This window comes from Rana temporaria, chromosome 8 (assembly GCF_905171775.1).
Source record: "Rana temporaria chromosome 8, aRanTem1.1, whole genome shotgun sequence".
Classification (NCBI taxonomy): Eukaryota; Metazoa; Chordata; class Amphibia; order Anura; family Ranidae; genus Rana; species Rana temporaria.
In genome coordinates, this window is record NC_053496.1 from 92888566 (window position 1) to 92900750 (window position 12185).

The 12185-nt window shown below is 43.9% G+C and overlaps 1 protein-coding gene across 2 annotated transcripts in view; it reads right to left on the minus strand.

Annotated features, from left to right (window-relative positions):
- Window positions 1-6970, minus strand: part of NUDT13 (nudix hydrolase 13) — a 69245-nt gene extending 62275 nt beyond the window's left edge. Inside the window, exon 1 of one of the 2 annotated variants that reach the window (XM_040362290.1) lies at window positions 6787-6970. In XM_040362290.1, coding sequence (XP_040218224.1) covers window positions 6787-6935 — 149 coding nt within the window. In that variant the 5' untranslated portion in view covers window positions 6936-6970. The remainder of the gene's footprint in view (window positions 1-6786) is intronic. The other variant, XM_040362291.1, reaches the window with a different exon arrangement.
- Window positions 6971-12185: the final 5215 nt, after the last annotated feature.

The following is a 12185-nucleotide window of genomic DNA, read 5'->3' on the forward strand; positions in this document are numbered from 1 at the left end:
ACCATCGAACATGTCCGATGAAAACGGTACGCGGACCGTTTTCATCGGACATGTCCGCTGCCGGATTTTGGTCTGATGGACGGACACACCATCAGACCAAAATCCCTGCGGAAAACAAACACGGTGACGTGGTCGCGACGTGGCCGCGACGACGTGCGCGACCCTGGAAGGTCAATGCTTCCACGCATGCGTCGAATCACTTCGACGCATGCGAGGGATTGCGGCCCAGCAGACATGTCCGATGAGTCGTACAGACCATCGGACATGTCCCATGAGTCGTACAGACCATCGGACATGTCCGACGGACATGGTGCCAGCGGACATGTTTCTTAGCATGCTAAGAAACATTAGTCCGCTGGAAACCTGTCCGCTCGCCCATACAGACGACCGAACATGTCCGCGGGAACTGGTCCGCGGACCAGTTTCAGGAAAACATGTAACTGAACTGCAGTGTGTTTCTGCAAAGGAAACAGAGGTGTGAACCCCGGCCTGAGATGTTTAGTAACATAATGGGGTTAAAAAAACAAAAACAAGTACAAAAAGAGCAAATAATCACTACTGTAAGGGGTACATTTTTTTACTGTGGGACAGTGAAAGTAATATTTACAGTAGTGATTTGCTTTTTTGTACTAATAAAGGGCTCATTTTAGTTTTTTTAACCCCATTATGTTACTGGCCGATTAATCGATTATAAAAATTGTAATCAATTCATTTCATAATCGATTAGTTGTTTCTGGCCTACTGTGGTGTATGGTGAAGTGATCCTGACGAGAGTCATGGCTGGTAGGCTCAAGAGGAACCGTTACAGCCAGTTGGAGTGTGCTGGAAAAGTTCTGCTGGGAGAGTGCGGTCTCCCATGGCAACAAGAGAGGAAGTGTCACCTGGATGGTGGAGCTGCTTTGAAGAGGTGGCTCACCATTCCGACAAAGTGGGCTGGGGTGCCCGAGAGTCTGTGATGCCTAGGAGGGCATCTGTTGGTTCACAGTACACCAAAAAATAAATCTGGAGAACGGTGTGTCCGTGACTGCAATGATGAGTGTTGAAACTGAGAAAAAAAAACATCAATTGCAGCCTCACTGTGCCATCAAACGCAGCCACTGTATCATTAAACACAGACACTGCGCTCATCAAACACTGCCAATGTGCCCATCAAACGCAGCCACTGTGCCCATCAAATGCTGCCACTGTGACCATCAAATGCTGCCACTGTGACCATCAAACGCTGCCACTGTGCCCATCAAATGGTGCCACTGTGCCCAATAAATGGTGCCACTGTGCCCCATCAAATGCTCCCACTGTGCCCCATCAAATGCTCCCACTGTGCCCCATCAAATGCTTCCACTGTGCCCCATCAAACGCTGCCACGGTGCCATCAAATGTTCCCACGGTGCCATCAAATGCTGCTACTTTGTCATCAAATGCTGCCACTTTGCCATCAACTATTCCTACTGTGCCATCAAATGCTCCCACTGTTCCCCATCAAATGCTGCCATAGGGGGCACTTGTGCGTGGTGGCTGCATCCATGGACCTGCTCCCTCGTCACTGGCTTTGATTGACAGCCAAGCCAGCAAGACCCGGAAGCGAGGGGAAAGAAGACCTGCAGACGTGAACAGTGCTGGATCGAATGAGGGCTCAGGTAAGTAAAAGGGGTGTGCGGGGGGGGGGGGGGGGTGATGCTGGCACTTAAACATGTTTTTATCAAATACAAGGAATGCATTAAGGTAAAAAATGTTTAGGCTTTACATCCACTTTAAGGATATTGCAGGTGCCAGATCCTTAGCAGCCAGCTATTCACTGATTGTTAAAGCAGAGTTCCACCCAAAAGAGGAACTTCGGCTTATCTGATTTTTTTACCACTACTATTCCTTTATATTGGCTTTTAGAATTTACAAATGCAGACATTTAGAAATCAGATGAAAGGTTTAGGGCTGGAAAACACTTTTTGATAAATAAAAAGTGCATTTTACATACAACTCTATAGATCAGACCACAGTAAGGGACAAATGAGGAGGAATAATGGACAATGCTCCAAATCAGGGACAGTCCTCTGAAATCAGGGACATTTTGGAGCTATGGAGTATGTGTAGCTGCTGACGTTTAATATTTGAAGGGGAACTCCCGGTGGGTGCCAGCACCTTTACAACCAGCTATTCCCTTATTATTAAAGATGTTGGTGGGTGATGACTCTTTAACAACTAGCTGTTCCCTGATTGTTAAGGATGATGGCATGTGCCAAGCCCCTTAACAATCATCTAGCATTCATTAAATAGTGCGTGGCTAGACAACTTATTTATCAAATGTTTTTGCTTACTGTTTTTATGAATTGACTTTTAGATATGAGGTATTTACTGAGCATTTTTGCGGCAAATACAGAATAAACCTGTAGTGAATTGACGTTCTTCATATCATATGTGATATTTGGGTTAAGTGTGTCACATGACTCAAATATCTCATGCAATATCCTTTTGTGAACTGACCCCATAGCTTGTTTTGTGTGTCATATACAATAATTACTATATTTCTCTGCATATGTGTCATGGGCATCAATGCCTTTTTATTAAAGGAACGGAAAATTAGATATTTTAAATTTACGTAACTTTGCTGGTCTATATATTGTTCTGTTTTAGCTGCCAGTTATCTATAGGATTCTATAGGAATATGGAGCAGGAAGCCAGCTGCAGAATCCCCCTCCCCCTCCTTCCCAGTCATATACACACTCTACTATACCACCATCATTTTACATAGCTTCAGCTCTGGCAAGTTCCTGAAAATGTTTGATTCCTAAATGGTATTAAAAACCTTTGCAGTAGTATGAAAGGCACGGGTAAATATGGTAAAGTATATTTCCACTGCGGAGGGAAATGTATATTGTTTTTATTTTTTTCTATTATTATGTATGTGCAAACTCAAATTTAATAAAAAAAAAGTAAGTAAAAAAAAAAAAGCCTTTGCAGAAAACGCTTTTATTTATTAGTGGGCCTTTAACGCACAAGTTGGAGAGCAATGACGTGTATTCAAACTTCCCAAACATCAGCTAGTGCGCATAAATAAGAAAAGTAGCTATTTGTGCATTTAAAAAAAAGGCAGAATTGAACGGTATTCTGATTGGCTACAAAGCAAACTTTTTCTGGTGGGAATGCGCAAACAGCATCTGTGCTTTACAGCCTTGGCACACCTGCACAAACAAGCACTTTAATTTGCATCAACAATCACACACTGCTGACATTCTTCAACTTAGTTAACATACGTATTCTAAGCAGGCCTGTGCAATGTAAGTCCTCACTACTAAAGGGAAGCTCTCTGCAAAGGAATATGGGAGCTGCCCCATGAGCCTGGCTTCACACTAAGGGCCGGATTCAGAGACATCGGCGCATCTTTGTGCCGACGTAGCGCACTCACTCCCATATTTGCCCCGGCGTAACGTAAATGGGCCGGCGTAAGCCCGCCTAATTCAAAGTAGGCAGGTAGTGGGCGTGTTGTATTATAATGAATCGTGACCCCATGTAAATGCATGGCCGTACGAACGGCACATGCGCGCTCATGCTCAGAATCACGTTGCATATACTCCCTAAGATACGACGGCTCAATTCGTACGACGTGAATGTAACCTACGCCCAGCCCCATTCACGTACGACTTACATAAACAACGTAAAATACGACGGCTGTTCCGACGTTCATACCTTAATATGACTTACCCCTGCTTTATGAGGGGTAAACCTACGCCGGACGTACGCCTTACGTAAACGGCGTAGCTTACTGCGACGGGCGCAAGTACGTTCGTGAATCGGCGTATCTCGCTCATTTACATATTCAACGCGTAAATCAATGGAAGCGCCCCTAGCGGCCAGCGTAAATATGCACCCAAGATACAACGGCGTAGGAGACTTAAGTCGGTCGTAGGAAGTCAAAATTCAGGCGTATCTTGTACTGTGAATTCGGCGCACAGATACGATGACGCATCCTAGAACTTACGCGGCATATCAACAGATACGTCGGCGTAAGTTCTCTCTGAATCTGGCCCTAGATGCGGTGAAAATGTTGTTGCGGATTCGGCACTGCATCTAAATCGCAAACCCATCCATGTGAACCCATTATGGAGTGTATGTTACCGACAGCGCAATTCTGGTGCGGACCAAAAAAGGGTCCTGCACCAGATTAGTGCGAATGCGGTGCGGTTTGAGACACAAATTCATGGCTTAAATCGCACCCCAGAGATGCTGCATGTAATTCACACAGGAATGTGCAAATTACATACGGTGTCCCGCACCGCAACAGTGTGAACCCGGGCTAAGACAAGAAAATAGACAAGGGACACACAGTGAGGTTGATTTACTACAACTGGAGAGTGCAAAACCTGGTGCAGCTCTGCATGGAAACCAATCAGCTTTCAGGTTTTTTTTTGTTTGTTTTTTGTCAAAGCTAAATTAACCACTCGCCTACTGGGCACAATCACCCCCTTCATGCCCAGGCCAATTTTCAGCTTTCAGTGCTGTCGCACTTTGAATGACAATTGCACGGTCATGCAACAATGTACCCATATGAAATTTGTATATATTTTTTTTTTTTTTGAGACGAATAACGTTTTCTTTTGGTTGTATTTAGTCATCACTGGGTTTTTCATTTTAGCTAAACAAATAAAAAAACTGAAGTTTTGAAAAAACAAATTTTCTCTTTGTTTCTACAGTAATACCTTGGTTTGCGAGTAACATGGCATACAAGCGTTTTTCAAGGCGAGCAACATTTATTTATTTTTTTAATTGTTACTTGATATGTGAGCGCAGTCTTGCAAGACGAGCAGTAGAAGTATCACAGTTTTAACGTAAAAAAAAAAAAAGTGAAATTACACCCCCAAATGTGACACCAGAGGGGGGCTTCCAAAAAAGCAGAAGTTCCATTTTTGGGTGGAACTCCACTTTAAGGAGTCTGGTGCTTATCCATGTAAAGCCACTGATGTATACAGTAAAGTCGCTGGTGTATAGAGTACTGTATGTGGCCAGAGGTCCTAGGGCACTGGTGGCTCCCGTTGCTTCCTGGAGAACTCAGAAACACTCCCAGCTAAATCTAAGCGTGTATGTACACCAATAGGCTCGGTTCACACTGCCGTGACTTGGGATCTGACTTATGAGACCCCCAAGTCACATGACATGTGAAATGTCATGTTAAGTCGCCTCCAAGTCGGATCCTCATCTATATTGATGTGATTTGGATACAACATTACAGGAAGATTACGCAGGCTTCTAAAGTCACATCAAGTCGCATCAAAGTAGTACTCAATTTACCAGGAGGTTGCCTGGCAAAGTCGCACCGTAAGTCGCGTGATTTTAAGATCGCAGTTGTGTGAACCGAGCATTGGGGGTTCTTTCAGACACGCCATAAGCTTACCACGCTCTGAAAAATTATCTTTTTTTTTTTGTGGTTTTCTTTTACTTTTTTTTTTCTTTACTGCTGAACCGGAAATTTTACAGTTTGGATGTGTGTCCCAGAATGCAGGCAGGGGACACTCACCCACAGGACCCCCTGCTGTGCCATGTGGCCGCACATATAGCTGGATTCACGTAGGGCGGCGTATGTTTCTGCCGGCGTAGCGTATCGTATTTACGCTACGCCGCTGTAAGTCAGAGAGGCAAGTGCTGTATTCACAAAGCACTTGCCTCCTAAGTTACGGCGGCGTAGCGTAAATGGGCCGGCGTAAGCGCGCCTAATTCAAATTGTGAAGAAGTGGGCGTGTTTTATGTAAATAAACCATGACGCGACGTGATTGACGTTTTTAACGAACGGCGCATGCGCCGTCCGTGGACATATCCCAGTGTGCATTGCTCCAAAGTACGCCGCAAGGACTGATTGGTTTCGACGCGAACGTAAATTACGTCCAGACCCATTCACGGACGACTTACGCAAACTACGTAAAATTTTCAAAATTCGACGCGAGAACGACGTCCATACTTAACATTGGCTAGGCCAGCTTTTTCTTGGACTAACTTTACGCCTGAAAACGCCTTATGTAAACGGCGTATCTTTACTGCGACGGGCAAGCGTACGTTTGTGAATAGGCGTATCTCGCTGATTTACGCATTCTAGGCGTAAATCAGCGTTCACGCCCCTAGCGGCCGGTGGAACTAGACAGCTAAGATACGACGGCGCAGGCCGTCGTATCTTAGCTACATTTAAGTGTATCTCAATTTGAGAATACACTTAAATGTATGACGGCGCAGATTCAGAGTTACGACGGCGTATCTACTAATACGCCGGCGTAAACCTCTCTGAATCTGGCTAATAGAGTGAACCCAGCCTTAGACCTATACAGACCGTCCGCCGGTTTCCATTAATGCATCGAAGATCCAAAGTTGAAAGATACAGGTTCTGAATGAAAATGTATGGCCAGCCTTATTCTGAATTGTTTGCACAGTTTTAAAGGAAAATATTTACATACAAAATAAAATATATATTGCCCCCATGGAACTTAAATACACAATACAATAAATAACAGAAAATATATCCAGCAGATAATAGGATTATGTAAACATAATAATACAGAACACCCATCAAGTTTTAGCAGTAAATAATACATGCCTGTTTGTTTGATGATCTATAATAAGGTTCTAACTTATGTAAAACAATGCTGATAACTTATGTACATTTCTAATCAATGTGATCACCATAGATTGCTATGAGAATCTGGAGCAATCACAACATTCAAAGCTCAGCCCCTTTAAAATGTATGATCATGGGGTATTACATGGCCAGCTTCGAATCGTTGTATAATTTAATTGGGTCTATTTACTTACTTTCGTTTTTCAAGATCAGCCTTCAGCACTGATTCAGAGGATCCTGACCTTACATCCAGCAGCGAAGGATGATGGGAAATGTAGTCCAGCTGTGCTCTGGAACGTGCTGTTAGTTCTGACTTGTCCAATAAATAAACTACATTTCCCATAAAGCTGTGCACACGCTATGTAGACACACTCTGCTGGCTGGGGAGAGGAGTGCATTATGGGTACTGTAGTTTATTAGATCTCCTGGGTATGAGGATACAACCAGAACTTACTAGTGGGTTGTCAGCAGAGTAGACTGTGTGCAAGTACTGTACAGCTTGTGTATGGCAGCAGCAGGGAAAAGGCTCCTATTACTCTACACATAATACACGACTTTTTTTAAGGGACAGTGTTACATCATTTTATTTCAATCATTGTAAAATAATCATATTGTTTTTAAAGGTTGAGCAATATTTTCCCTAGCTGACATTTCCTAAACTGGCCCTACACACTACACCCTGATTGTATATAATCTGTACAATTTATAGTGGGCATACACGCATATATTTTATTATCCGATCGATATGTGATCAATAAAAATTTAATTTTAAATCAGCACACAACCAAATATGCATAATTTCCCTCCGGATTATTATTATACAGGATTTATATAGCGCCAACAGTTTGCGCAGCACTTTACAACAACAGGGAAGACAGTACAGTCACAATACAATACAGGAGGGATTAGAGCTCGTTGGAGCTTGCAGTAACAAGCACTGGTCACTCTGGAACTTTTTTCTAAAGACTTTGGGGCAGATCCTCAAAGAAATTAAGCCGGCGTATCTAATTTAAGCCGCGTAATTTAAAATTTTTGCGCGTCGTATCTTTGTTTTGGTATCCACCAAACAAGATACGACGGCATCTGTGTTAGATCCGACAGGCGTACGCCTTAGTACGCCGTCGGATCTAAGATGCAATTTTCAGGCGGCCGCTGGGTGGCGTTCACGTCGTAATCCACGCAGAATATGCAAATTAGCTATTTCCGACGATCCACGATGCGGCCGTCACATTCTTTTATGTCGTTTCCGTTCGGCTTTTTCCGGCGTATAGTTAAAGCTGCTATATGGTGGCGTACTCAATGTTAAGTATGGCCGTCGTTCTCGCGTATAATTTTGAAAATTTTACGTAGTTTGCGTAAGTCGTCCGTGAATGGGGCTGGACGCCATTTACGTTCACGTCGAAAACAATGACGTCCTTGCGACGTCATTTGGAGCAATGCACCCTGGGAGTTTTGACGGACGGGGCATGCGCAGTTCGTTCGGCGCGGGGACGCGCTTCATTTAAATGAAACACGCCCCCTACTCACCGCATTTGAATTCCACGCCCTTACGCCCGAGAGATACACTACGCCGCCGTAACTTACGGCGCAAATTCTTTCTGGATTCAAAGATTTGCAAAGTAAGTTACAGCGGCATAGCGTATCTCACATACGCTGCGCCCACGCAAATGTATGTCGATCTGCCCCTTTGGCTGCTTTATAACACTTCACGAATATTTGGACTGTTCACTTTATAGCTTATATGAATTACCTTTTTACTGCACATGCACTTTATTCATAAGCTTTCCAGTATATACATTTACTAATTATTAATTTTACACCAATAAGGGAATAAGATGCAGGTGAATCCCCAGGTAGGGAAATCAGTGCACATACTTTGGTTAGTTACTAATCACGGATATAGATAGCACTTTATTATGAAATGTTTAATTTATTTAGCTATGTTTATGGTATTAAATGAATTTATTGATGGTACTAATCTAAGTTGCTTTAGGCAGTACACTCATACATCTACACACCACTTATATCACTGCATTAACACCCTATGAAGAGTGATCTGTGGTTACCACCCTTCAGGGTATAGGTAGCGCTACACACCCCATCTTCTTCTCACTTTAATATTTAGAGCCTCTGCTAGGGGACATACCAGGGGAGGCTGCAACCTACTTTGTGTTCTAAGCGCAGATCTACACTTATGTTACTAATGTTCATTCTATGTAATGCATGAGAGGACTGCCAGAAACAGCTTCCTCCTCAGCGGCTTCACACTGCGTCTCCGGCTTCACGGCAGCTTCATCCTCGGCGGCTTCCCTCCTCCTTCCCTTGGCGGCCAATACAATCACTTCTCCTCTTGGCCAATCGTGTCCTTAGACCCGCTTCATGATTGGCCGGGAGGACAATCAGAAAGACAGTAGCGAATATTAATTCACTATTGTCGCACAACTGGGTGGGCTCTAGGTGCAGTGCTCGGCGCCCTGAGCCCACCCTTTTTGTAAGCCAATTAGAGCCTCAGGCTTTATTTATGTAGATTAGAGCCCTCAGATCGCAGGTTGGGCACCAGGGCTCTAGAACATTTTAGTATCCATGTAAATGTGTTACACAAGGATGAACAGAGTGGTTTTGGTAAAAACAGCCTCTTAGTAAAACAGAGGGGTAACTAGAACCTTCAGGGCCCCAGTCCAAGAAACCATGAAGGGCCCCCCTGGCCCCAGACCGGGGCCATCCCCACTGATCCCAGTGCCCTTTACTCCCATCATGGGACCCTTTATTATGGTCCAGCAGCAGGCCACCTTCCTACCGTCTTGGGGGCCCCCTTAGATGGAGAAATGCCAGAGCCCAGTCGCAAGAGCGACCTTTGCGACCCTGGTCGTTTTTTCTTTAACAATTTAATTGTTTTTTACAATTTTTTACATATTTTTTTAGGACTCCCCATTGGGGGCTTTGGTGTAATATCAGGGGTCTAATAAGAATCCTGATGTCTCACTTTTGAGACAAAGAAGGGAACAGATTCATATGTTAGAATGCATTAAGGTAAAAAACCTTCTAGCTTTACAAACACTTTAAATTTGTGCCTGTCCGTGAAATCTCAAAAAAGCTATGATGCCCAAGCTCTACATAGGTGATGCTTTTTAAGTCTTTACGGGTTATCAATTTAGAGTTAACCATGAATTATGACCCTCGAATTATTGCTTTCAGTCTGACATTCACAGCGATACATCAAATGCGTGGGATGTTCCCCCGATTTCCTCCTGCTCTCACTATTACAGTCATTTACCGTGGTCCCGGGCACCCCAGAGGAACCTTCAGATCCCCAAAAAGTGATTGCATGGCTCTAGAGCCTCCTGAATCACTTTAACCTGAAAGCACATTCCAAGCTTACCATTGCAGCAGCAGGTTGCTTTAACCCCTTGAATATTAGGACGTTTATAAACGTACTTTGGTAGACAAGGGGTTAAGCAAAGATGTCAATCCAGTCTAAATATTCCGAAAGAGTATTTTTCTTTATTAAACTGCGTTTTTCAACACAATTTCTGACAATGTGAGAAAACCAAATTCCAGTAGCCATAGAAACTGAAATAGTTTAAAATATCTGTTTCCACAAAAAGCAGGTGTCGGATTCTGGGCATGAATACATACAGTACAGTAATGTCACCCTGAACAACCTACCTTTTCTCGTCAGAACACATAACAATGTATTAGCATACCAATGCAAAATCATTACTGAATATCATTGCTCACAAAATGGAATTTTCTGATTTGCATGGTTTTATTTTAACAATCATTCTGCGTATGTGGGTTTTGTTTTGTGACCACTTACAAGGCAGATTTAGGACGGAGGGCCCAGAGCACACATCCAGTTTTGAATTAAGTGGATAAGGTTTAGAACCTCTGTCAGGCTTTTATTGCTATGGGGCCCTCTGGGGAGATTCACCCTATTTTCTCCTGGGTATTGTCACTGGGAGAGAAAGTGAGAAGAAACACTGGATCAGGACGTGAAGGGAAATTACTGGCTGTGATTGACAGCCAATGGCTACTGATGCTATCTTAGCCAATGAGCCCAGAGACTGCATGCAGTTTTGAATTGAGTGTCAGGTTTTTATTGCTCTGTTCCCCCTATGTCAGGTTTTTATTGCTCTGTGCCCCTCTGGAGAGATTCACCCACTCCAACACGTTTCGCCCCGACCATGGGGTTTAATCATGATTCCCCATGATTAAGCCCCGTGGGCTGGGCAAAATGCGTTGGGGTGCGGATTGGATGGAGCCCGTGCTAAAGCGTTTTCCACTTTCTATGTACAGGGTTTTGTTGTGATGTGCAACCTTTGGAACTCTTCTTTCTTTGCACTCTTCCATCTTAGTAATAGCACTGCACATTAAAAAGCTACTTTTTGAGGCACATGTGTGCATGCAGAGATGACTCAAAACAGTGAGCATAGTGAAACAGGAAGTTTGAGGTGCTATGTTATGTCTGCAGAGTGCTGAAGCTTATTTCACTCCCACACAACAAACAATATCAACTAAACGGCCTATTGAAATAAAAAAGAATCTGGAGACTTGCGTGTAACATACACTTAAAAATGCAAAATAAGGACTTTCTGTATGCGCTCTTTGATAGAAACTTGCATTACAGAATGGTCAGGAAATCTAAAGGTGATTGCACAGGAATTGTGTAGACTGTAATTTGTGCAGCCAACGTAAAGCTCCAGGAACTCCAGGAATTTAGGGCCAGATCCTCAAAAGAGATACGCAGGCGAATCTGCTGTTCCGCCTGCGTATCCCTGTTTCTATCTTTGGAACTGATCCACAGAATCAGTTTCCAAGAGATAGACAGAAGATCCGGCAGCAGGTGTAATAGTTTTACACTGCCGGATCTTAAGATGCAGTACCGCGACCGCCGCTGGGGGCATTCATCGTGAAAAATTACGCGTCGGGTATGCTAATGAGGAGTTACGTCGATCCTCAAAGCTTTTTCGCGTTTGCTACGTCGCCGCTACGTTAGTTTCCCGTCACTTAGTTACACTTTTGTAAAGCAGCCCTACTTTTACACAGCAGGCGTACTGCTGTGTAAAGTATGGCCGTCCTTCCCGCGTCTAATTTTTACATTTTACGTCGATTGCGTAAGCCGTACGGGAATACGGAAATACGCTACGTGCCGCGCCGATCAAAAAATGACGTCACGTCGCGCAAAGCACGTCGGGAAATTTGCGTCACAAGCATGCGCAGTACGTCCGGCGCGGGAGTGCGCCTAATTTAAATGGGACTCACCCCATTAGATTAGGAACGCCTTGCGCCGGACGGATTTAAGTTACACCGCCGCAAATTTCCAGGTAAGTGTGTTGTGGATCGATACCTAACTTAGGAAATTTGCGGCAGTGTAACTTAAATCTGTTAAGTTACGTTGCGCTGCGGGGCTGTGGATCTGGCCCTTAGACACTTTCTAAAATGTGCCCAATTACTATGGGTTCAAACAACCTTATCGGCTTATCTCTTTAATTTACATTTACGTTTAACTATTACTATAGTTCTTGTGCTCTGATGCTGGACCTTCAGGTCTCAGTTCCTGCAGCTTCAGAGTTGTGTGCAGCTGCTGCTTCTG